General features: G+C 41.8%; 1 protein-coding gene across 9 annotated transcripts in view; it reads left to right on the forward strand.

The window, feature by feature from the left end:
- Window positions 1-26,808, forward strand: part of SEC24B (SEC24 homolog B, COPII component) — a 98,767-nt gene that overhangs the window by 23,944 nt on the left and 48,015 nt on the right. For 5 of the 9 annotated variants that reach the window (XR_011378310.2, XR_016212328.1, XM_051820097.3 and 2 more), the window contains exons 2-4: window positions 637-1,383; window positions 12,207-12,374; window positions 24,045-24,149. Coding sequence is in view for 6 of the 9 variants with exons in the window: in XM_051820097.3 (XP_051676057.3) it covers window positions 637-1,383; window positions 12,207-12,374; window positions 24,045-24,149 (1,020 nt within the window). In the remaining 3 variants the exon portion in view is untranslated. The remainder of the gene's footprint in view (window positions 1-636; window positions 1,384-12,206; window positions 12,375-24,044; window positions 24,150-26,808) is intronic. The other 4 variants (XR_016212329.1, XM_051820099.3, XM_051820101.3 and 1 more) reach the window with 1 other exon arrangement.

Consider the following 26,808-nt stretch of genomic DNA (forward strand, 5'->3'; position numbering starts at 1 on the left):
TGCTGTGCAACAACGCCTGCCCCTATCTCGTAGTTTTTTAGGGACATAAACTTCAGAACATCTCTGGTTCTTGCCCGAAGATTATAGTCAAGGTGGTAGCTGGACTGTAGTCATCACAAGACCATTATGAATGATCTACCTGTAAGTCTACTCCGTTTCTCACTGGATAGGTCTCTCCGTAGTGCTGATGACAGCTTGGTGGTTTGCTTCTGCCAGACTGAGTGATCTGAGAGAAAGAGCCAGAGTTTAAAACTGGAGCAATCTTGAAAGTTGCAGCCAACTGTGGAGAGAACCAGTGGATGGAAGACCTCTCTCTCTCTCTGCCTCTCCTTCTCTCTGTGTGAAACTTTTTCAAATAAATAAATAAATCTTTAAAAAGAGTTATATATCACCACCTCTGCTGTGTGCTCTTGGTCTTGGTCACACAGACCAGTCCTGTTATATTGTGAAGCATGACTGCACGAGGGGATGACTATCAGGAGGTGAAGATGAATGGGGGCCGTCTGGATTTATTACAGTGTATATCTTTTGTGATAATTTGGGATTATGGAAAAGGAAATTAATTGGTTAACAATTGTGTGGGAACTATGCTTAAACATTTCTTGACTCATCTCTGTAAATACTTGTCTTTTCCAGGTCCAGCACAAAGTCAAATGCAGGTTCCTTCTGGGTATGGATTGCATCATCAAAACTATATTGCTTCCTCAGGACATTACTCTCAAGGACCTGGGAAAATGACCTCATTGCCATTGGATAGCCAGTGTGATGATTACTACTCTGGTCTCTATGCAGTACCAACCCAAAATGTGATGCCTCCCACCACGGCGAACCAACAAGCAGGAGCACAGCAGATATATGGCAGGGGTCCTCCTGCCCCTCATCTTGTGGGATCCACTCCAGGATCCTTCCAAGGTGCTGCATCATCGGCATCCCATTTACATACGAGTGCCTCCCAGCCATATTCTTCTTTTGTGAATCACTACAGTAGTCCAGCCACGTACTCTGCCAACTCCTCCATTGCTTCTCAGGGATTTCCCTCTACTTGTGGTCATTATGCTACGTCAGCTGTTTCTAATGCAGCGTATCCTAGTGTGTCATACCCCTCGTTGCCTGCGGGTGACCCATATGGGCAAATGTTTACCTCTCCAAATGCTCCAACTGTCAGGCCAGTTAAAGATCATCCATTTTCTGGTCAAAACACAGCTATCGGCCATCCATTACCGCTTCCACCTCCACCATCACAGCAGCACCACCAGCAGCAAAGTCTGTCAGGATACAACACGTCATCATGGTCACCTTCAGGCCTTCCGCCAACCAATGACAGTCTCACCCGGAACCACACAGGATCGCTGAGTGTGTCCGCCACCAATCCAACAAGTACTGGTAGGTTGAATGAAACATCGCTAAAATCTGATTGAAAATCTGTGTTTTTCTAATCCTTTATGTGAAGGTTAAAGATGATATTGCCTACTAGAAAAATAGGAAATTAGCTCACCTTTGTAAGGTATATGCTTTATTTATTGTGGTATTTTGCAGCATCCCCCTAAACTCTTGTCTTTTACCCATTCACAATTAACCAGCCACCCAACCTTCCGTCTTGTCTGATTCCTTGTCATAATTGGGATCTCAGTCAGTGTTTTTGGGATGTGTTTTATCCTCTGTGATAGTTACTTTTAGTGTGAATTAGATATAGAGTGGAATGGATATGCTTTATTGCCCACTACTTTCTATTTGATACTAGTTTTTCTTTGAGACAATTATTTTTCTGGCCAGAGCCCATTCCCTATAGATAAAATGATGGCCTGCAACACTGTGTTGGTTTCCCTAAGTTAGCTTTGTTAGTGACTTTCACAGAAGCTATGCTTCCTATGTACACAAACTGTTTGCTCATTCACAAATTGATAAACTGGGATGGAGGGTGGGGAAGAGAAAAGAAAATACTTGAGAGCTCTGGTATAGTGTGCCTATCTGAGGTTATCAAGCCAAGATGTGGTTAAACATGTTAGTTTAAAAATTCTGTATGTGATTTTTTTAAAAAGTGTGGTATTTGTGTAAGATGTATTCATTTTAATTCAACTCTTGAATTTGGATTGAACAGAATCTTCTCTTGAACTGAATAAAAATGTATGCAAAGAATGGGAATTGGACAGACTGTGATAGTTTTATGAAAAATATCCTTAATGTTTATAACATCTGGATAGACACAAGTCAGGACAATTTGATTATTTAAAATAAGAATTTTAATACTAGATCTGAGCTGTACATTTGAGTTGAACATTAGAAATATGCAGATAGAGGGGCCGGTGCTGTAGCGCGGCGAGTTAACTCCCTGGCCTGAAGTGCCAGCATCCCATATGTGTGCCAGTTCGAGTCCCGGCTACTCTACTTCCCATCCAGCTCTCTGCTATGGCCTGGGAAAGCAGCAGAAGATGGCCCAAGTCCTTGGGCCCCTGCACCTGTGCAGGAGACGTGGAAGAAGCTCCTGGCTTCGGATGGGCGCAGTTCTGGCTGTTGCGGCCAATTGGGGAATGAAACATCGGATAGAAGACCTCTCTCTCTCTGTCTCTCTTTCTCTCTGTAACTCCGACTTTCAAGTAAAATAAATAAATCTTTAAAAAGAAATACACAGATAGATACATGTCATTATCTTTAGGCAGCTATTGAGTTCATATTCAAAATATGAAATAAAAGAGACCTTAAATGTTATCTTATTTTAGAAGTACATGTTTATATATTATGACTTAGCTCTAGAACTTGAGATTATTCAAGCATACTACAAGTATGTATGTTTTTGATGCTATGTTAAGTTAGCCTCAAGTTTTGGCTAGTGCTAAAGGTTTCATTCAAAGTCATTTTCTTACTTACTTTGTGAATGTTTTTTGTTTTGAAAAGCACATCATTTTTAAGAAATAGTTAGACAAATCTTATTGCCAATTTTACCAGAAAATTATTTTGATTAAAATTATTTTAAATATTTATTGCTAAATAGCATACTATAAAGTAGCAGTGTTTGATTAATGCTGTTTTACTCTGTACAGTTTTATACAAGAGGTATTTAATCTGCTTGTGTAAACATAATAATAAACGTTTTGTACTCCTGGTGTAAAAGCCTTCTACACATATGACACTAAGGTAAAATCAGTGATCATATTATGTTTATCACTTCTGGATGATGATATGCCTGAGGAAAGGCAAAGTGATTACCCTCTAGAAGATGATTATTCTAGATAAAGAAATAAAGGGTAGAAATAAAGAAGAAAATTGCCTTGGAAAAATAAATTATTTGCAGATTTGGAAATCTGAGATTGCAGGGTTACAAGGTGGGAATAATAAGATTTTGGCTCCCTTATACTGCTGGATTCCTTTAGTTTTTCTGAAGCCACATTTGAACAGTATTATCTTTTCTCAACTTTTTACACATTACTTGTAGATGTTTCCATATGTACTGCTTGTCCACGTTGAGAAGATCAGATGCTCATCATTGTGTTTCAGGATTAGATGTTATCAGGTATCCCTTCTCTAGTATGTCAGTTTTTCAGTTTCTACTGGGCTACAGCATTAGATAGGTGAGAGGAATTAATGATGGCCGGGGCCGCGGCTCACTAGGCTAATCCTCCACCTAGAGGAGCTGGCACACTGGATTCTAGTCCCGGTCGGGGCGCCGGGTTCTGTCCCGGTTGCCCCTCTTCCAGGCCAGCTCTCTGCTGTGGCCAGGGAAGGCAGTGGAGGATGGCCCAAGTGATTGGGTCCTGCACCCCATGGTAGACCAGGAGAAGCACCTGGCTCCTGCCTTTGGATCAGTGCGGTGTGCTGGTCACTGCGTGCCAGCCATGGCAGCCATTGGAGGGTGAACCAACGGCAAAAGGAAGACCTTTCTCTCTGTCTCTCACTCACTCACTGTCCACTCTGCCTGTCAAAAAAAAAAAAAAAAGGAGAGAGGAATTAATGAAGAAAAATATATGCCTGGGCTGTAGGTCATCAGCAGCCTTCGGAAGTGTTTTGACAAGGTGGTAGCACATCAGATTTGTGTTTCCGAGTTTCTTCTGTGAACAGTGTACAAGGATGATGAACTTGGAGGAAAAACCCATTTAGAAAGGAAGTGCAGCCGGCACCGGGGCTCAGTAGGCTAATCTTCCACCTGTGGCGCAGGCACCCCGTGTTCTAGTCCCTGTCGGGGTGCCGGATTCTTTCCTGGTAGCTCCTCTTCCAGTCCAGCTCTCTGCTGTGGCCTGGGAAGGCAGTGGAGGGTGGCCCAGGTCCTTGGGCCCTGCAGCCGCATGGGAGACCAGGAGAAGCACTTGGCTGCTGGCTTTGGATCATCCCAGTGCGCTGGCCGCAACGCGCCGGCCATAGCAGCCACTTGGGGGGTGAACCAATGGAAAAAGGAAGACCTTTCTCTCTGTCTCTCTCTCTCTCTCACTGTCCACTCTGCCTGTCCAAAAAAAAAAAAAAAAAAAAAGGAATTGCTGCAATTACTAAGATGCAGATCATGAATGAGATATGGGATTCCCCTAAACAGAAGGCACGTTTAAAGGATTTGTTGAAGGAAGAGGGATAAAAGATTACTTAAAATTCTAGCTTCAACAACTCAGATGGTTGGTAGCAATATTTACTGCGAACTTATTTAATATTTCCTAATTCCTAATGATTCTTTCTCTTCTTTTTTCTTCTCTTTATTCATTTTTATTTACTTGCGTAAAAAGGGAGAGGCAGAGACAGAGAGCTCTTCCATCCACTGGTTCACTCTCCAAGTGGCCACAACAGCCAGGACTGGGCCAGGCCAAAGCCAGTAACCAGGAGCTTCATCCAGCCCTCCCACATGGGTGCAGGGGCCCAAGCACTTAGGCCATCCTCTGCTGCTTTCCCAGGCCATAAACAGGGATCTGGTTCAGAAATGGAGCAGCAAGATCTTGAACCAGAACGCAAATAGGCTGTTGGCATCATAGCTGGTTACTTTATTCATTGCGCCACAACTTTGGCCTTTCTCCTAATGAATTCTATGCACAATTGGGTAAGATAGGATTTACTTTTAAAACGTTTTTAAAAAAGTATTTTTTTAAATTTATTTTAAAGAGAGAGTTTCCATCTACTGGTGCACTCCCCGGTTGCCTGCAACACCCAGAGCTGGGCCAGGCAAAGCTTGAATCCAGAAACTCAATCCAGGTTTCCCCAGGAGTGGCAGGGATCAAACTGTATGAGCCATCACCTACTTGCTGTCTCCCAGGGTGTGCATTTTGGCAGGATGCCGAAATTGGGAATGGAGCCAGAACTTGAACCTAGGCACTCCAGTATGGAATTTGGCCATCTTAATTGGCAGTCTTTCTCTTTTTCCAATGTTTTATTAACTTGTTTTCGTTTTACTTAAAATGGAGAGAGGGAGAAAGAAAGATCTTCCATGTGCTGTTTCACTCTACATGCCTACAACAGCCAGGACTGGGCCAACCTGAAACCAGGAGCCCAGAACTCAATCTCTGTCTTCCACATGGGTGCCAGTCCACCCAAGTATTTGAGCCATCACCACTACTTCCCAGGGTACATGTTAGCAGGAAGCTGGATTGGGAGCAAAGTAGTTTTAAGTGGAACCAGGTACTCCCATTTGGGGTGTAGGGGTTTCTAGGGGCAACTTAACTGTTGTGCCAAATGCCCGTGGCTTGATCAACAGTCAACCCTAGGCCGAAGGCCCACCCCCGAGAGTACTCTTTTCAGAACTGTCCAGGTATTATGTCTGAGGAAGTGAATGCTAAGTAATTTATAAGAAATCTAAGGAAATGCTAATAACAAAGAAGCTGCTTTAATTATCAGAGGAAATAAATCATGTTTGAACCATGATTTGTGTCTCTAAACATGCCATAAAGTAATTCAGTGATTCATTTTGTAGGGTGCCAGTTTGATTGACATGCTTCTTGGTGCGTAATGTTGATAAATCTTGTCATTATGTGACAAATATTTGAAAGCTAACTCTGTCTCATGGGTGTTTTAATGTTGGGAGATAAAAATAGTAAAAAGACTGATCCTCATTTTCATAAAGTTTGTAGTACACCCGGAGAAGCAAAATAAACAGAAATGTAGAAAAAACAAAAGCTGGAGGAGGAAGGGGGAAAAATAAACACAAATGTAAAAATTGCTGTTATTTAACAATCATGAAGCAGAGATTAGGTGCATTTGGACTGTTAATCGGGAAGCTTAGCCATGTCTTTCTGAGGAAGTGATATTTTAGCTCCAATCTGAACAATGAATTGTACATGTATACAAATATATTACTGGTGAAATAAATGTTTAAATGTAGAAAAAGTAAAACCTTAAAACTTTTTAGAGAAAATATAGGAGACTCCCTCTGAAACCTTGGAGTAGGGAGGATTTCATAATGTAATGTTAACCTTTATAAAAGAAAAATGTTATAAACATAATTAATTTAATTTTTTTTTCAGTATTCCATTTCATTTTTTTTTCACTGCTAAGTGGTATTCCAGTTGATGGGCATCTGGATTGAGTCCATATTTTTTTTAGCTAGAAAGTAATTTCTTTTTTTTTTAAGATTTATTTTATTTATTTGAAAGACAGAGTCACAGAGAGAGGTGGAGACAGAAGGAGAGGTCTTTTATCCACTGGCTCACTCCCGAGATAGCCACAGTGGTCAGAGCTGTGCCACAGCGCCAGCCCTAATTTTTTTTTTTTTAAGATTTATTTTATTTATTTGAAAGACAGAGTTGCAGAGAGAGGTAGAAACAGAGAGAGGCTATTAACTAATTTCTAACTTAAAAGTTTTCTTCATTGAAAAGAAAATAAGCTGGGGGCCGGTGCTGTGGTGCAGTGGGTTAAAGCCCTGGCCTGAAGTGCCGTTATCCCATATGGGCGCCGGTTCTAGTCCTGGCTGCTCCTGTTCCGATCCAGCTCTCTGCTATGGCCTTGGATAGCAGTAGAAGATGGTCCAAGTCCTTGTGCCCCTGTGCCCGCATGGGAGACCCAGAAGAAGCTCCTGGCTCCTGGCTTTGGATCGGTGCAGCTCTGGCTGTTGCAGCCATCTGGGGAGTGAACCAACAGATGGAAGACCTCTCTCACTCTCTGCCTGTCCTTTCTCTGTGTAACTCTGATAAATAAATAAAATAAATCTTTAAAGAAAAGAAAAGAAGCTGTGAGCAGGGAGAATAAAATATTTATAGCACTTACTTATCCATAATATATATGTAGCATATACAAATTAGTAAGCAAGAGGTTAACAACCAAGAGAAAAAAACATGAGTAGTCATTTTCATAAAAAGAAATTAAAACATATTCAGCCTCATTGATAATCAGGGAAAACCAAATTAAAGCTAGAGTGGATCTCTTTTACCTAGCATATCAGATGAGTAAAAATTCGAGAGTTGGACAGTACTAGAGGTGCTGAAGAAGTGGAGTACTGCTAAGTAACGCTTAGTAACTGAGGGGGGCGTGCTGGTTGGGTATTTGGGAAGACTGGACCTTAGTGTAATTGAAGATATCCACACCGTAAAGTTCAGCTCTCCCACTCCTGTGTACTCCATAGAAGCTGACCTCAAACTTTGTGCATACACGTCACCTGGGACCTTGAGAAAATGTAGGTTTTGATTCACTGGGTCTAGTATGGCTTGGTTCAAGAGTCTGCATTTCTGCAAGCCTTTTGCGATGTCTGTTTCTAGTCCATAGGCTACACTTTGATGAGAATGGCTCTAGAGTGCTGGTTTCTGTTTTAGATATGCAGCACCCTTGTTTTGGGATACTGAGCTAAAGAGCAGAATGTGCTCTGTAGGCCAAACACCACAGTTCCACCCCCCATCCCCCACCCCCCGTTAATCCTTTAGATTTGGTATCCCTCGCTAGCCATCTTCACCTGTTTGAGCTGTGACACACATACACTGAGAAACCCTGCCCTAAGAAACTTGCCCATCTTTACCAGGGACATATTCCCGAATATTCATACTTGCAGTGTTTGTGAAGACAAACAATTGGAAACAATTTTTTTAAAGATTTATTTATTTATTTGAAAGAGTTACACAGAGACAGGAGAGGAAGAGAGAGAGAGAGAGTATTTGTGAGTCTTCCATTTGATGGTTCACTCCCCAACAGGCCGCAATGGCCGGAGCTGCGCTGATCTGAAGCCAGGAGCCAGGAGCTTCTTCTGGATCTCCCACTTGGGTGCAGGGGCCCAAGGACTTGGGCTGTCTAGTAATGCTTTCCCAGGCCATAGCAGAGAGCTGGATTAGAATTGGAGCAGCTGGGTCTTGAACTGGCACCCATATGGGATGCTGGCGCTTCCCGCCAGGGCTTTAACCCACTGTTCCATAGCGCAGGCCCCAATTGGAAACAATTTAATTTAAAAGACAATTTTTAGTAGTGTGGGTAAATTATGTTCCTATAGATTCTCAGTTGCAGTGACAATGATGAACTAGAGCTGTGCTTACAGCAGTAATAGGTCCCAGAAACGTAACATAGGAGATCACAGAAGAAGGTCAGTATGTGGAGATGCTGTTATAAAGCTTAAAAAAAAAAAAAAAAAAAAAAAAAAAGTGAAAATAATGTGCAGGGAGATAGGTGTTTGGTGCAGTGCTTAAGACACCACTTGGGATGCCCACATACCATATCTGGAGTGTCTGGGTTCAAGTCCTGGCCTCACCTCTAATTCCTGCTTCCTACCAATGTGCGTTCTGGGAAGCAGCAAGTGATGGCTCCAGTGCTTGGTCCCTATTATCCACATAGGAGACCCGGATTGAGTTCCTGGATCTTGGGTTTGGACTGGTCCAACCCTGCCTGTTGTAGGCAGTTGGGAAGTGAATCAGCAGATGGAAGATCTCTCTGTGTCCGTCTGTTTCTCTCTCTGCCTTTCAGATAACTGAAAACTGGGGGGGGGGGAATGCAGTTAAGGGATACCTCACATGTTTGTTAAAATATTTAAAAAGAAAAGCAACAGAAAATAAATATAATTTAGGAGGAGGCAAAGGAATGCCTCCTGTGAGGAGCACACTCAGAGCTTCAGCAGGGTTGTTTCTCAGCCATGTGCGTCATATGACATTTTGTTTGGTGGCAAACTGTGTGTATGGCATTAGTGCCACAGAGGTAAAATGTGGCTGAAAAATTCCTGTTGTCTAGTAAGGTCATAGCCATGGTAACATTGTGGTAAAAATGTTATTCACATGTTTGTGGTGATGCTGGTGTAAACAACCCCGTTGTGTTGCTAGTTATATAAATGCATAGCACATGAAATTATGTATTTTGTACGTAATAATGAACGACTAGGCTATTTACTATTTATCATTAGAGTGGGTTCCTAGTTACAAAAACAGTAAAATCCTTTGCAGTTAATCCTGATAGTGGCACTATACATCTTAGATTCATTGCATCTCTTGATTGTATCAATTGCTTGAGTAATAACTGTGGGGAGCAATCCGGACTAGACTGAGTTACTGGAATTAAGACTTATTCTGTGCATCTGCTCTCCCACAATATGGCGCTGGGAGAGAAGTAAACAGCTTCCGCACAGCTGCCTCCAGTTCAACCAATAAACTGTAGGACTTGCTCCTGATTGGAGAGCAGCGTGCTCGGCGTGTGGGCAGCCGAGTTGGGATTGGCGGAGGAGGACTATAAAGGAGGAGAGAGACGGCATGCACCAGGAACATCTAAGGGGAACATCTGAGGGAACACCTGTGCAGCCCCCCGAGAAAGCCGGCTGGCAGTGTGCCGCTCCCCTGCGGAAGTGGGGAATGTGGCCAGGGGGAACTGCCCTTCCACGGAGGTGGAAGGGATAGTAGCCAACCCGGGAAGAACCAGCAGCAAACCCGGGAAGGGCCGAGCAGACGAAAGAACAGCGCAGGGTCCTGTGTTGCTCCTCCACGAAGAGGGGGAGCGACAATAACCTCTTGCTGTTTTGTTTGTCATGTCCCTAGGAGCAATAGGATGTACTGTGTATATACCATATAGCCTAGGTGTGTGCAAAGATACCCTGTAATGTTCACATCATGACCAAATTGCCTAGTGGTGATTTCTCCAAACATGTCCCTGTTAACTGACACTTGACTGTATTGTAAAAGTTGGATGCCACGCTCATGGATATCTATTTTACTGTGTTTTAAGCTATACATATTCATGTATGTATATATTCATACATGTGCATATATACACGTGGTTTTAGATGATTGTATCTTTCTTAGTTTTTAATTATATACTGTGAAATGATTTTATCACTTACATTTGTAGCTTTAATGACACTACCAGTTCTCTATTGCTGGTTCCCAAGTGATACTACTTTTCATGGTTCTGTGGGTTGGCAGGAAAGGTTCTCTGCTGTTTTTCCAGAATCTGCTCATATGAATTGCTTTAGTTGGAGGGTTTACTGGGCTACAAGATCCTGGGTGGCTTCACCTACCTACCTGGCAGTTGGTGTAGACTCTTTCCTGGGACAATGAGGTTTTTGTGCACATGTGACTAGACTAGCCTCCCTGCGTGATGGACGGCAGCATTTCCTGAGCAGAAAGGCATAAGCTGCAAGGCCTCTTGAGACTGGAGTTCTGGGACTTGTGTACCTTTCCTGTAAGTATATCCTGTTGATTGAAGCCAGCCACAGGGTTAGCTCTGATTCAGCGGGTGGGAAAATACTCTACCATGGTGAAAGGAGCTGCAAGATACTGTAATGTTTTCCATCCTCCACAGTGACAGCCTTTCTTCCTACGAAAAATAATGAAGTAATCAGCGTATTTAGACTACCTTCCTTCTACCTTCTCTCCCCGTTCCTCATGCTTAGAACATGTTCATGCTATTAGGGCATATAAGTAACATTTAGTTCAGTCACTGTATTGTACATTCGTCTTAGCCCTAGACCCGCGTTTACTTACATCGACACAAAATCATCCATCTGTACATAGATTTACATGTATACATATGTGTACATTTATCAGTACATAAACACTGCTGACCGTTACCTTTTGCCATAGGCTTTTTATTTACCTCTTAGTTGTACATTTTTAAAAAGGTTTATTTATTTCAAAGAGTTACAGAGTGAGGAGAAGAGATGAGGTGGGGAGTGGGGCAGTTAAATCCACTGGTTTACTCCTCAAATGGCTGCAATGGCCAAGGTTGGGCCAGGCCGAAGCCAGGAGCCAAGAGCTTCATCCAGGTCTCTCACACTGGTGCAGGGGTCCAAACACTTGAACCATCTTCTGTTGTTTTACTAGGCCATCAGCAGGGAGGTTGATTAAAAGTGGAGCAGCCAGGACTCAAACTAGTGCCCATACAGAATGACGGCATTACAGGTGGCTGCTCTAACTGCTACACTAGGACACTGGCTCCAGTTGGATAATCTTGAATTGGATTGTCCTGTGTTGTTTCTCATCCAGGGCATTTTTGCCTCATAGGAGATATTTGGTGATATGAGCTGTCACAAGGGTCCAGTATGAATCAAGTACTTTATTCCACAAGTCAAGCCTGCGGTTACCGCAAGTCCATTCCCTAGTTCCACGTGAAATAAGGCATCTGGTTAGAAATAGCAGATGAGAAGTGGCAGTTCACGGTGCACAATGAAATTTGAGCTGATGCTGGGAGCACTTACAGAATTCAAGGACCACGTTACTGCAGAGTCAATCAACGTCTCTCCATTGTCTTACCATAGATACAACTGTATTGGCTAACAATTAATGGTAGTGATCGTTAGTAAAGAAAAGCTGTTTGGGGTTTATTTTATTTAAGAAGGTAAGGAAGATGGTGAAATGTGTTAGGAAAATTGCTGTTAAAATTGTGAAAACAAGGGTGGGTGTTTGTCCTAGAAATGAAATGCGCATCTCACTGGAGTGCTTGGGTTCAGTACCTGCCTCTGGCTCCAGACTTCAGCTTCCTACCAATAAAGACCATGGGAAGCAGTTGGTGAAAGCTCAAGGAGTTGAGCTCTGCCAATCATGGAATTTGGGCATTTGGGGGGTGAATTAGCAGATGGAACGCATTCCTGATGTATGTGATCAGGAAACGGTCTCGGAAGCAGAGCCAGGACTTGAAGCAGGCACTCTCAGTGAGTCCCAAGCGGTGTCTGAACTGTGGAGCCGGACACTTGACCCGCTGAACTGCCTTTTATAGATATATTAGAGAAATGTGCTGTCACCAAAGCTTCTGCAGGAACTTCAGATAAACTGTATTTTGTTAGTAAGTCTGTTTCAGAATATTTCAGCCCTGTTGCTGTTAATCCAATAGTTTCTTCTCTTCCGTTGCAGACTCTTCATCCAGTGCTGTTCCACCAAATGTTCATCTTCCCAAGTCCAGCCCAGTAGTATCTACTGCTGTGTCAGGAGCTCCATCGTCAAGAATGCCTCCCACTGCACATCACCCAGTTGAACCTGTGACCTCGGTCACACAGCCATCAGACCTATTACAACAGAAAGGTATTTTGAGGAATTTGTTATTTTACCCCCACACATAAACACACACATTCAAATAACTGAAAATGTCAAACTACATTGCTATAATTTCTAGAAAGTATGAACAAGAGGAATTTATAATCTCTATCCAAATATACCTATTTTGTTTTACATATGGGCTTTAAGTCCGTTTATGATGATATATTTTACAATCACAGTTTACATGTTTTATATTTTTAAATTATACACAGTTCTGCGTATATCTGTAGACTTTTTAGCCTTTTACATGGCTAATAATCACTGTGTTGATGTATTATGATTTCATAGTGCATTCTTCTATCATGGGACATTTATTTCCTGTGGGTTTTTGTTTTTGACACATTATTTCCTTAGGAGAAAGCAACCAAGATTTCCTTATTTAATGAATCTCCATATCCTATTTCACGATGTCTGTGCTTATCATTATTGTTAATAGAAAGTAACTTTTGACACGATTTTGAGAATAAGAATAAAAATGAAGCTATTTCCCATATCCTTGCATCATTTACAGACTGTACAATTCATGTGGTTAATAATCTCCAAGTGTTAAAGAAGTGGCAGTAAATAAAATGTATTGTCTTGACCCTGCTTCCCCAAAATGTCTTCTTTAGGAGTAGTCTTGGTTACTTTCTATAGCCCTAAAATTTCAAATGGTTGCTATTTCAGGTTAACATACTATAGTTTTCATTTGGTTAGAGATAACTGTTTTTAGGTCTAATTAGGGACTAAGCTCACGATGTAATGACAGCTCTCAACCTTTATTATAAAGAACCCTTGGTTATGTTTTGAAACCCAGACAAGGAGAAATGCATTGTAAATTCTTCCACTAGGGGCTGGAGTGCTGCAATGGGTTAAACCCCACCTGTGATACTGGAGTCTCATATGGAGTACCAGTTTGAGTCTCAGCTGCTCTGTTTTTGATCCAGCTCCCTGCTAATGTGCTTGGGAAAGCAACAGAAGATGATCTGTATACTTGGGCCCCTGCAATCCACATGAGAAACCTGGGTGGAGTTCCAGTATCCTGGCTTCGGCCTAGCCCAGCCTCATTGTTGCAGCCATTTGAGTTGGAAGATAATTATTACTCTCTCTCTCTCCCTCCCTTTGTCTCTGAGTCTTTCAAATAAATGAAGTAAATCTTTAAAAAATAAAAAAAAAAATGGCCTGAAAGTGAAGAGCCAATAGAAAAGATCTGCTTATCATGACTAGAAAAAACATAAGGGTAGGGCAAAATGCTCAGTAAATGAACAGGATCTTCTTGTGTGTTCATTCTACGTTGATGGGTCTCATTGCTGAAATATTTTCCTATTTTTTAATTTTTTTTATTTTTAATTTTTGACAGGCAGTTAGAGAGAGAGAGAGAGAGAGAGAGAGATGGAGGGAGGAAGGTCTTCGTTTTTCAGTTGGTTCACCCTCCAAGTGGCTGCCACAGCCGGCGTGCTGCGCCGATCCAAAGCCAGGAGCCAGGTGCTTCTCCTGGTCTCCCATGGGGTGTAGGGCCCAAGGACTTGGGCCATCCTCCACTGCACTCCTGGGCCACAGCAGAGAGCTGGCCTGGAAGAGGAGCAACCGGGACAGAGTCTGGCGCCCCAACTGGGACTAGAACCCGGAGTGCCGGTGCTGCAGCGGGTGAAGGATTAGCCTAGTGAGCCATGGCGCCGACCCTTAATGTCATTTTATAAACCTCTTTCCTACTAAACAGTCAGGATTTTTTCCTTACAAATCGATTTTAAAAAAAGGAGCTACCCTTTTTAAGACACTTGCAACATACTAGATCCTTTACTATCTCATTAACCCTCATTTTAGTACTATGGCTCAGATTATTAGTATTATTCCTGTTTTCCACATCAGAAAAATGAGGTTCATCGAAGTTAAGAACCAACACAAGACCACAGGTTAATTAGTAGCAGAGTGGGAGATTTTTAATTCAAGCAGTTTTATAATTAGATTCTTTCTATAAAATGAGATGGAACTTTTTTTCTTGGTTGATGACAAATATCTTGGTTTACTGAAGATAAGCTCCTTGCATAAGTTTACAGAAAAAAAAAAAAACACTGGAGAATTTGAATTGTAGTTGTAACTTTTATTGTTGCTTTTTTTTTTTAAGATTTATTTATTTATTTGAAAGTCAGAGTTACACAGAGAGAAGGAGAGGCAGAGAAAGAGAGAAAGAGGTCTTCCATTTGCTGGTTCACTCCTCAATTGGCCGCAACGGCCAGAGCTGCGCCGATTGAAGCCAGGAGCCTTTTCCAGGTCTTCCCACGTGGGTGCAGGGGCCCAAGGAGTTGGGCCATCTTCTACTGCTTTCCCAGGCCCTAGCAGAGAGCTGGATCGGAAGTGGAGCAGCTGAGACTTGAACTGGTGTCCATATGGGATGCCGGCACTGCAGGTGGCAGCTTTACCTGCTATGCCACAGCACTGGCCCCTGTTGTTGCTTTTTTGTTTGCTTGTTTTTCAATTTTTACGTGTTTATCTTAACGGTCGGGAACCAGAGAGACAGAAAGCTGTTTGATGCACTCTTTTACTCCCTAAATGCCTGCAACTGTTAGGGCTAGGCCAGGTTGAAGTAAGGAACTGGAAATGCAGTCTGGATTCTCCATGTGGGCAGCAGGGACCCTGAACTACTTGACGAAGCACCAGCTGCCTCCCAGAGTGTGTATTATCAGGAAGCTGAAATCAAGAGTGAAGCCATGACTTGAACTCGGGCACTCTAATAGAGGTTCCAGTGTTCCAAGTGGTTTCTTCATGCATCAGGTGTCTGTGCTTTCCTTTGTCTTAAGTAGGAGTCATGCCTCTTAGTGGTCTCTTGCTTTTGGATGGAGCTAAAGTACACTGCCTAATTGTTTATGTGAGTCAGGGCATGTATCATTATACAAGTTTTTGTTGGCTTGAATGGAGCTTCTTGGAGGTGTGCGGTGTACCATTGGGTATGCTATGGGCTTGATAGTTCTATGAAAATGTTAGCACATAAAACACATTTGTCTTTTTATTTTCCCAGCTGCAAAGATACCTTTGCTTAGTTGTTCCTCCAATCCTAAGCATGTTTTGAGAGGAAAGACTTCACATCTTTGCTTGACTATTCCCTAAAAGCCATTTGAAAACACTGTACAACTACTTCAACAGTTTTTACTTACTAACATCTAAAAGTTTTCATCAGAAACTTAAATAGTTGAAGCTATGTAATAGTGGACTTTTGAAAACAAAATATTAAAGTGTTCTTTTAAATGACTCCAACAGAATGATACCTACCATCATCATACTTAAGAAACACCTGAATAATCCATTTTTTAATTGGAAAGTTTACATTTTTCCTTCTTTTCCTTGGAGCTGTAACCCGCTCCCCAGTTTAAGAATATAATGTTTCTTAAGGTAGATACTTTTTGTGACTCTGTTGTACTTTTCTGCCGCAGTAATACATCAATTAAAATTTTAAAATTTGTTTTCTTGTCTGTGACTGTAAATGTCTAAGCACTTCTTTTTTTTCCTGTTGTATTAAGCTATCATTACAGTTAGTAGTAATCTATGGTTGGTCAAAACAATACAAATATCATGAATTTTGTTATTTATATAGAAAGTATATTTCTAATGGTATATAAATTTGAGATGGATGCGCTGTTATACCTCCGCTCTGTAGCTTTGTATCTGGGTTACATATGAGTCTTTATTACAATATGATAGTGTTCGGATCAACTTGACATTCCTACTTAACATTTTATACACATAATTGGCTGAGAAACTTTGTTCATGTAAAGTAAATAAGATGCTATTGGAAGAACTTTACTAAAGCAGTTTTCGTGTGCGGGTTTTTCTTTTTTTTTTTTTTTAACATCTTTAGCCTTCTGAGTTACTTGTCAAAATTGTCATTAATGGCTGGCTTTGTGGCACAGAAGGGTAAGCCACACAGAAGGTTAAGCCACTGCTTATAATGCTTATAATGCAGTCTCTCCCTCTCTCTTTTCCCCAATGCTGTGCCTGTCAAATAAATAAATAAATAAATAGAGAAATTATTAAAAAACAAACAAACCTGGCAATGTGGGGATCGGCAGCATTGTGGTATAGCAGGTTAACTTGCCACCTGTAATGCCAGTATCGCATACCTGTGCCAGTTCAAGTCCTGATTGTTCCACTTTCGATCCAGCTCCCTGATGGTGTTCTGGGAAAAGCCGTAGAGGATGGCACAGGTGTTTGGGCCCCTGCCACACATGTGGGAGGCCTGGGGAAACTCCTGGCTCCTGGCTTCAGTCTGGCCCATCCCAGGCCATTGTGGCCATATGGGGAGTGAGCCAGCAGATGGAGATCTCTCTATCTCTCTATAACTTTAAAATAAATACATAAAAATCATAAAAAAAATCACTTTGTTGTCAGATTTAATTTCTAGGTTTTAGATGGTTGTTAGTGTTATTATTTTCACAAAGCAGTTCACTATTTACAAATATATTTAGCGTTTTAAAATTTATTTATTTATTTATTTATAAGGCAGAGTGACAGGTAGAGGGGAGAGCGGGAGAGACCGAGATCTTCTGTCCTCTGGGTCATGCCCCAAATGCCCACAACAACCAGGGCTGTGCCAGGCAAAGCCAGAACCATGGAACTGCAATCTTTCCATCCTGAATGACAGGGGCCTAAGCACTTGTGTCACCTTCTGCTGCCTTCCCAGGTGCATTAGCAGGAAACTGGCTTGGAAGCAGAGGAGCTGGGATTCAGACTAGCACCCTGATATAGAATGGGGACATCCCTAGCAGGAGCTTAATCTGATGTAACATAATGCTCATTTGCTAGTTGTTTGAAATGGGCAAATCGTATCTTCCTTTTATAACTGAGATAATTGAAATTTACAGAGGTTAGATGTGTGATCCAAAGACATGCAGACTTGCTAGGAGAAGCACCAATACCCAGTGCAGGCCTCTGCCTCTAGACCCAGTGCTGGTTGAACTGTGTCAGCAGTTATACAACATACTGTGAATTTTTTTTAAAGATTTTATTTTCATTTATTTGAAAGAGTTACAGAGAGAGGTAGAGCCAGAGAGAGAGAGAGGTCTTCCACCCACTGGTTCACTCTCCAGATGGCCGCAATGGTGGGAGCTGCGCTGATCCGAAGCCAGGAGCCAGGAGCTTCTTCCGTGTCTCTCACGTGGGTTCAAGGGCCCAAGGATTTGGGCCATCTTCCACTGCTTTCCCAGGCCATAGCAGAGAGCTGGATCGGGAGAGGACAGCTGGGATTAGAACTAGCACCTATATGGGATGTCGGCGCCTCAAGCCAGGGCTTTAACCCCACTGCGCCACAGTGCCAGCCCCTGTGAATTTCTTTATACCATTGCCAATATGGCATCTTACCATACCTTTAAATGTGTTTTATCAAAAACATCAAGCTGTAACATAGGTCATTTGTTTTTTAGATTGTATCTTCATACAATGTAACTAGCAAAAGTAGTCCTCAAAATAAATAAATACCACTAAGTACTGGAAGAGTCATTGGCTGGCAATTTTTGTTGAAAGGATGTAGAAAGTATTAAATATCTAATAAAACACAGTACTGTAAGATTTTACTATATTATAAATATTTTATGATATAAGAGATTGTAAATACTTTATTGCCTTATCACATTGATTTTGAAAGAAACCCTAGAGAAATTTTATCTGAGTTTTTTTAAAGTGCAATCCCTGTTACAGGCAATGTTTGGTTTTCTTTGTCTAAGATTTGTTTGTTTATTTGAAAGACAGAATTACACCGAGGGAGAGACACAGAGAGAGAGGTCTTCCATCCCCTGGTTCACTCCCCAAATAGCTGCAACAGATGAAACTGGGCTGATCTGAAGCCAGGAGCTTTCTCCGGGTCTCCCACATGGGTGCAGGGACCAAGCACTTGGGCCATCTTCAGCTGCTTTCTTAGGCACATTAGTAGGGAGCTGGATCAGAAATGGAGCAGCCGGCACTGAAACTGGTGCCCATATAGGATACCAGCACTGCTGGTGGAGGCTTAACGTTCTATGCCACAGTGCTGGCTCCTTTATCTGAGTTTTATCCAGTGTATCTTAAAAAAAGACTGGTGATTCTGGAAAACATTCCACTTTATTTTTAAAGATTTATTTATTTATTTGAAAGTCAGAGTTACACAGAGAGGAGAAGCAGAGAGAGAGAAAGGTCTTCCCTCTGCTGGTTCACTCCCCAATTGTCTGCAATGGCCAGAGCTGCGCTGATCCAAAGCCTGGAGTCAGGAGCTTCTTTCGGGTCTCCCACATGGGTACAGGAGCCCAAGGACTTGGGCCATCTTCTTCAGCTTTCCCAGGCCATAGCAGAAAGCTGGATCGGAAGTGGAGCAGCTGGGACTTGAACTGGTGCCCATATGGGATGCCGGCACTTCAGGCTAGAGCATTAGCCTAACCTGCTGCACCACAGCTCCGGCCCCTCCACTTGTTTTAAAGAATTAGAATTGCTAAATACGCTGGTTAGATTGATAGAATCTTTTCTGATTGTGCCCTGGAGTAAGTATTAAGAATAGTTGAAAATAACAGGTTTTCATTAAATATATGCTAAAAGATTTTTTTTTTTAAAGATTTTATTTATTCATCTGAAGGTCAGTTATAAAGAGGGAGGGAGAGACAGAGAGAGAGGAGAGATCTTCAGTCTGCTGGTTCACTCCCCAAGTGGCCGCAACAGCCAGGGCTTGAGCCAGGCCGAAGCCAGGAGGCTCATCCAGGTCTCCCACTAGGGTAGCAGGGGCCCAAACTCTTGGGCCATCTTTTGCTGCTTTTTCCACACCATTAGTGAGGAGCTGGATCAGAAGTGGAGCAGCTGGGACTTGAACCAGTGTTCATATGTGATGCCAGCATTGCAAGGACAGCTTAATCCCCTGTGCCACAATGCTGGATCCCCAAAACATGTTTTTAAAGCTCATTTATTATAGTAGGTAACATTTATATAATATTCATATACGTTAGGTACAAAATATCTAAGCATTTATTTCATCCTCACAACAATCATTTGAAGTGGTTATCCCATTTTACTGATGAAGTCAGTGAGCAACAGAGATGTTAGTATCTTGCCCAAGAGCACACAGCTAATATATGCTAGAACCTGGAAGTGAACCCAGAGTTCCCATCTGTAACAAAAATGTCCTGATGTTTCTGTGTTCAGTCTTTCTTTCTTTCTTTCTTTCTTTCTTTCTTTCTTTCTTTCTTTCTTTCTTTCTTTCTTTCTTTCTTTCTTTCTTTAATTTGACAGGTAGAGTTATAGACAGTGAGAGAGAGAGAGAGAGAAAGGTCTTCCTTTTCCATTGGTTCACCCCCCAAAATGGCCGCCACGGCCAGCATGCTGCGTCGATCCGAAGCCAGGAGCCAGGTGCTTCTTCCTGGTCTCCCATGTGGGTACAGGGCCCAAAGACTTGGGCAATCCTCCACTGCCCTTCCAGGCCACGGCAGAGAGCAGAGAGCTGGACAGGAAGAGGAGCAACCAGGACTAGAACTGGCACTCATGTGATGCCGGCGCTGCAGGCTGAGGATTAACCAAGTGAGCCGCGGAGCTGGCCCAGTATTTCTTATTCTTAAAATTTGAGAGGCTGACACAGCTATAGAGAGGGGGCAGTCTTGTGTTGGTTCACTCTCCAAATGCCTGCAGTATCCACTACTGGGCCTCAGCTGAAGTCGGGAGCTGGAAATTTAAACAGGCCTCCCACTTGTATGGCAGGGATCCAGCTATGTGAGACATCACTTGCTACTTCCCAAAGCCTGCGTTGGCAGGAAGCTGGAATCCAGGGCTGCAGTTGGTTGGTGAATTCATGTGCTCTGATATGGGGCTTGAGGGTCCCAACAATTAGGCCAAATGCCTGGCCTTGTTCAATATTTCTTAGCGTTTTCGGTTGGTTCTCATGAGACTCCTTTAAAGGCAGTGGATTCTTATAAAGGCTGCATAATGGCATAATTATTTAATTAAATAATTCACCATTAACTCCTAACACCATGCTTCTAGTGTAAACCAGTCCTTTTTTTAACATGCTTCCCCGTTGACTGAAACATGTCAAGGTAAAACAAAGTCTATATGTTAGAGTTCCTTGATGAACCTTTGAAGAAAAGAAGAAACTTTCCCTTTAGCACCTGGAAGATTTTTGTACCTTTGAGCAATGGGTCTATCAGATTTTAGGGTAAGTTAAGGTTATGCTTTTCCTTTGTAAAAGGAGAAAGGCTGGGGCTGGCTCAGTGGTATAGTGGGTTAAGTCTCCACCTGCAGTGCTGGCATTGCATATGGGCGCTAGTTCCAGTCTCAGTTGCTCCAATTCTGATCCAGCTCGCTGCTAACGTGCCTGGGAAAGCAGTGGAAGATGGCCCAAGTCCTCGGGCCCCTGCACCCTTATGCGAGACCCGGAAGAAGCTTTTGGCTCCTGGCTTTGGATTAAACCAGGTCCAGCCATCTCGGCCATTTGGGGAGTGAGCCAGCAAATGGAAGATCTCTCTTTCCTTCTCTGCCTCTGCTTCTCTCTCCGTAACTGTACCTTTCAAATAAAAAGAAAATCTTTAACAAAAAAAAAAAAAAAAAAAAAAAAAGAGAGAGAGAGAAAGGCTGTTGTTATCACAGGTACTTTTTTAGGTGGATAACTTCAGGTAAGATTCTTAATGGAAATTGTTATCTGAAAGTTGATTCCCTTAAAACAATTTTTCTTTTTGGTAGGAACCCTTAAAATATCTTCTAGTAACATGTACCTGGTTTAAAGACCAGCTTAGGAAACAAATCAGTTAACCTCTCCAGAAGATTTGCTCTCTTACGACAGGCTTGATTTATTCCCAGTATCGCTGTATCTAGGGAACAGTGAGGGTGTCTTTATGAAGCATCCCCAAGGATGTTACCTCCCAGAGTTTTGCCTGAATCAGGTACTTTAATGGAAAGAAGCTTAAACTGAATATCCTTTTTAAAATATGGGAGCCCTACTGATAAGAGAGCTCTTTATCATATCACATCCTCTAAAGTGTTTTTTACTTCTTAATTTACTAGGTTTATAGCTTGGAAGTTCCTGTTAAGATAGAATAAATTAAGACACAGCTTTTCCTGTCCAGTTGGTGGCTGTGATGGTGGGAGGTATTCTGTATGCATTTGCACAGTGGGCCTTTATGCTGAGCTCTGGGAAGGGAATCATTCTGCCACCTTGTATATTTGTTCTGTTACCCCATACATAGATTCTGGCTCTTAAAGAGGGTTTGAATAGAGATACTTCAGGAACCATTCACATGTCCTGGAGTACATGATTTGGCTGTATCTCTTTGTGGCTGTAGTTCCTCATTTGCTGCAGTCTGTATATGCCAGACTCAGTCCAGAGCTGAGCACTGGACCAGTTATTTTTCTGGAGCTGTTAACTGTACCTGGGTGAACTAAGATATATTCTTATCCTGTCAATACTCCCAAGCTTTTATTTACTTGAACAAGGTAGCATGTCGAACCATAGTTGAAAAGGGGCTTGAATGTTGACACTTTTATCTCTACACTACTCAAAAAGATTGTACCCTTGTTTGGGAAAGGAAACTCCAAGTATGCCATATGGCATTATGTCAATATAGTATACTGACAAACACAATATAATCTAAGATACCACAATAAATTTTACCCTCTTCTGTCTTATTCATAAGTTTGTTCATTCAGTGCATGAACTAGTTCTTTATCACTGTGTAGTCAGCTCATTTACTTCCAATTAAGCTTTGATTGTTCAATAGTAAATGAAATAAAGCTGTTTTTACTCAGTAAATTTGGGAAAAAGGAAAAATTATTTTATACTGTGTATATGTACTTGTGCTATCTGTATAACATATGTCTGTGTTTGGCTCCTGTGTCCAGTTAGAGACAGCCACCTTGATACACATTCAGTCATGAAGAGAATGGATTCTTTTCTGATTTTTTCTTGTTTATTGGCGTGTGTTAGTTCAGAACAATAAATGATACTTATTTCTTCTTTCTCATTTCTTCTTATATATACATATATATAGGTATACTTCTTAAAGTGCAGTGTTAATTGTATTTTGAGAAGGCTTTAACAAGTCATTGAAAAAGAATCACTTTTCTATTGTAAAATCTTTTACTGTTAACATGTGTAATCATAAACTTAGTGTATTTACTATAAGGTCTAATATTAGTCAAATTTTTCATTTTAACTAGGCTTTGGTTAGAGGAATTTGCCACTCTGATTTGGTCTTTCAAGGTATCAAGTTTGTTTATTGTCTTGCCTGAATTCATTTTAAATCGATTTTTACTTTCTCAGATGAATTTGTGATAGCTGCTGTTTTTATCATATTTAAAAAAAAATGTTTCAGCAAAATTAGCAGATTAGTTCCTGACTTCTAAAATCATAGTGGGAAGACTAAAACTTCACTTATCTATAGTTTAATGTTTGCTGTCTTCTAAACTGAAATTTGACTATTTAATTGCTTTGTTTCTTGCTATAGAGATGAAATACATTTATCTGTGCTAACCAAAGGTCATCTGAAAAAAACAATGAAGAAAGCACTGTGTGGCTTTGGCGAAGCAGGGCTTCATGGTCCGGCTAGTATTAGGAGGTGTTTTTGGAAATCCTTACCATATTTTACACAGTTACTAGTATCAGTAATTAGTGTGCCTTTTCCACTGATTCTGCTTTCTGTTGGTGTGGCTCACCAGAATTCCAGTTTCACTCATCTCCTTCATACCTGTATGCAATAGGATGATGCTGACATGACTGACCATCCCAGGAAGTTCACTTTTCTGTATTGGTTACAGTTGAAAGCCAACAGTTAATAGACCTCCTCTTTTTCTCTTTTGAGTGTCTACTGTAAGCAGAGAACTAGTCTGAATATGCTTCTTTCTTCAACTGTCATTCCTTTTCCGTTAATGGAAGAGGATATCATCAAAGTGGCGTTGCCCAAGGAAGGTACCAAGTAATATGTATGTGTTTTTTTGCTGTACAAATTTAGCACAGTAGAAATGATCACTGCCCACCACGACTGCATTGTCCCAAAGGAAGTATACCCCCAAGGTCCTCAGTTCAAAGAAGGTAAATTTGTATAGTGCTCAATGACATTTTCAGAGAACATCATTGCAGTTTCCCAAATATTACTGGTGTAATTAATTCATTGTGTTTTTTTTTTTTTTTTTTTTGACAGGCAGAGTTAGACAGTGAGAGAGACAGAGAGAAAGGTCTTCCTTTTTCTGTTGGTTCACCCCCCCAAGTGGTTGCTATGGTCGGCATGCTACGCCGATCCGAAGCCAGGAGCCAGGTGCTTTCTCCTGGTCTCCCATGTGGGTACAGGGGCCCAAGCACTTGGGCCATCCTCCACTGCCTTCCCAGGCCACAGCAGAGAGCTGGACTGGAAGAGGAGCAACCGGGACAGGACCGGAGCCCCAACCAGGACTAGAACCCGGGGTCCTGGTGCCGCAGGCGGAGGATTAGCCAAGTGAGCTGCGGCGCCAGCCTAATTCATGGTTCTTTAAAGCACTTGGTTCATGTTAAGGTTGCTTTTACTAAATTGCTTTGCAGAGATTTTCTAACGGTTCTAGTTTTGATAATAAATTTGCTAATATTAATATGCATGCTGGGATGTCCTTTGCAATGTCAGAGTTCTTTCTCACTTTTAATGCAATGTCAAAATTTTATTTCTCGTCTTTCCTATTGGTTTGACTCTTGTGTTTGTGCTTTCCACTTTACAGGCATGCAGTATGGTGAATATGTTAATAATCAAGCTAGCTCCGCACCAACTCCCTTGTCATCAGCTTCCGATGATGAGGAAGAGGAGGAGGAGGATGAGGAAGCAGGTCTGCTTTAGCTTTACACCAGTTCTTGATCTTTTCCTTCTCAAGTTTTTTTTTTTTTATTTCCATAGTCATAACCTTTAAAAAAGTGTCTTTGAAGATTTGACACAGTGAACTTAATTGGTTTGGATTACAGACGGCTGGGGCATTTGAAATGAGGTGTTCTGTTTCCCTGCTTTGTACATCTTTACCATTTCCTCACTAATGGAATTACATTTTTCATGATGGTGGATTGCTTTCATTCTGAAATGCATTCCCTCCCATATCACATGCTAAAACAAACCAAACCAAACAAACAAACAAAAAACCAAAAAGAATCCTGACTGAAATTTTGGCTGATGATTGCTGTAGTACCTTTTGTTTTATTTTCTGCTTTGCATGCTGCTTTAGTCTAATCAGTATGAGCCTTATGGGTTTTATCATACTGATAGAGAAGTAGGACAGTGTTACTGTGACGTCCTTTTGGTCCTTCTTGTCATGGCTTTAGAAGGCCCAGAATTTGTAGTTAATTTCCTGCTTTGTGAGGTAATAGTTCATATCTTGTTAGGTGACGAAGCTGTGCATATGCTTATACGCTGCAACCTATTTAATATTTTATTCTGCCTCTGATAGGAAGAACACTGCTGCAAATTGAACAGTTCAGTTCCTCCATTAATTCTAATAGTTTGAGTGAACCAGTAAGTTCTTTCAAGTTACTATATATGATTATGATTCTCCTTCTGCTGTTTTTATTATTATTTTAAAAGATTTATTTATTTATTTGAAAGCCAGAGTTACAGAGAAGGAGCGGCAGAGGCAGAGAGAGAAAGATATCTTCCATCTGCTGATTCACTCTCCAAATGGCTGCAATGGCTGGGCCTGGGCCAGGCTAAAGCCAGGAGCCAGACTTCATTCGGGTTTCCCATGTGGGCACAGGGGGCCCAAGTCCTTGGGCCATCTTCCACTGGTTTCCCAGATGCACCAGCAGGCAGGTGGATCAGAAGTGGAGTAGCTGGGCCTCCAACCGGCACCCATATGGGATGCCAGTGCTGCAGGCAGTGGCTTTACCTGCCATGCCACAATGCCAGCCTTGTTTTTATTATTGATGGGAGAATTTGGCTGTAGAAACTGTTTTTTTAAAATACTCAAATCCTTATACATAGTTTAAGGGAGATAAAAATTAAGGGGAGAATCAAATAGGAAGTATTATTTTTCAGTCTGAATTATAAATACCCATCTATCTTTTTGAAATTACTTACAATAGTAAAATTATCTGAGAGATCTCCTGTCTGCAAGTTAATTTTTCAGTTGCCAACAGTGGCTGAGGCTGGGCTGTGTCTGAACCTGAGAACTAGGAACTCAGTCCAGACCTTCCATGGGGGTGGCAGAACACCCAATTAAATAATTAATTAATTAATGGAGCTCTGCATTAGTCAGAGCCAGAGTCAGATATTGAACCCAAGTACTCCTATGTGGGATGTGAAATTTTAACCAGTAGGCCAAACATTCACCCCTATTTATAATTTTTAAATTTTAACATAATTTCTAATTTTCAGAACAATTGTAAACAAAATCTCTGTTTCCCAGATAACCATGTCCACCCCACTTGTTTTAAAGATTTATTTATTTGAAAGGTAGAATTAGAGAGAGGCAGAGGTAAAAAGAGAGAGAGAGAGAAAGAGAGAGAGAGAAAAGTCTTCCATCCACTGGTTCACTCCCCAAATGGCTGCAATGGCTGGAGCTGAGCTGGTCTGAAGCCAGGAGCCAGAAACCTCTGAACTTTTCCCCTAAATACTTTGGTGTATATTTCTTCATTGTAAGGACAGAATCTTTAATAACCACAATACTGTTAATTGGGAAATTGAATATTGATGCAAATAATGTCTCATTGGCAGTTCATAGTCAAACCTCAACAGTTGTCTCAATAAGATCTTTTGTAGGTGTTCTCATAGTCCAGGATGCAATGTATAATCATGCATTAAATTTATTTTTTTTTATTTTAACAATACAATAAATTTTATTTATTTGGATGGCCTACAGAGGTAGAAAGATCTTCCATCTACTGGTTCCCTCCCCAAATGCCTATGACAGTCAGGGATGAGTCAGACCAAAGCCAGGAGCATGGAACTCAGTCTTCCAGGAGGTGGGTGGCAGGGATCCAAGTACTGGATCCATCACCACTGCCTCCCAGGGTGCATATTAGCAAGAAGCTAGAGTGTACACCGGAGCTGAGACTCAAACCCAGGCACTCAGAAATGGAATGCAGCCTTCCCAAGGAGCATCCTAAGAATTGCACCAAAGTCCCTTCCTCTCGTATTAAATTTAGTTGTTGTGTCTACTTAGACTTCTTATCTGGAGCAATTCTTTAGTGGTTCTGTTTCTTTTCTTTTTTTTTTTTCTTTTGCCAGGCAGAGTGGAGAGTGAGAGAGAGAGACAGAGAGAAAGGTCTTCCTTTTCCATGGATTCACCCTCCAATGGCCGCTGCGGCCGGTGCACCACGCTGATCCGAAGCCAGGAGCCAGGTGCTTTCCTCCCGGTCTCCCATGCGGGTGCAGGGCCCAAGCACTTGGGCCATTCTCCACTGCCCTCCCGGGCCACAGCAGAGAGCTGGCCTGGAAGAGGGGCAACTGGGACAGAATCCGGTGCCCCGACCGGGACTAGAACCTGGTGTGCCGGTGCTGCA

This window comes from Oryctolagus cuniculus, chromosome 8 (assembly GCF_051225735.1).
Source record: "Oryctolagus cuniculus isolate XC-2025 breed Fujian yellow rabbit chromosome 8, ASM5122573v1, whole genome shotgun sequence".
Lineage (NCBI taxonomy): Eukaryota > Metazoa > Chordata > Mammalia > Lagomorpha > Leporidae > Oryctolagus > Oryctolagus cuniculus.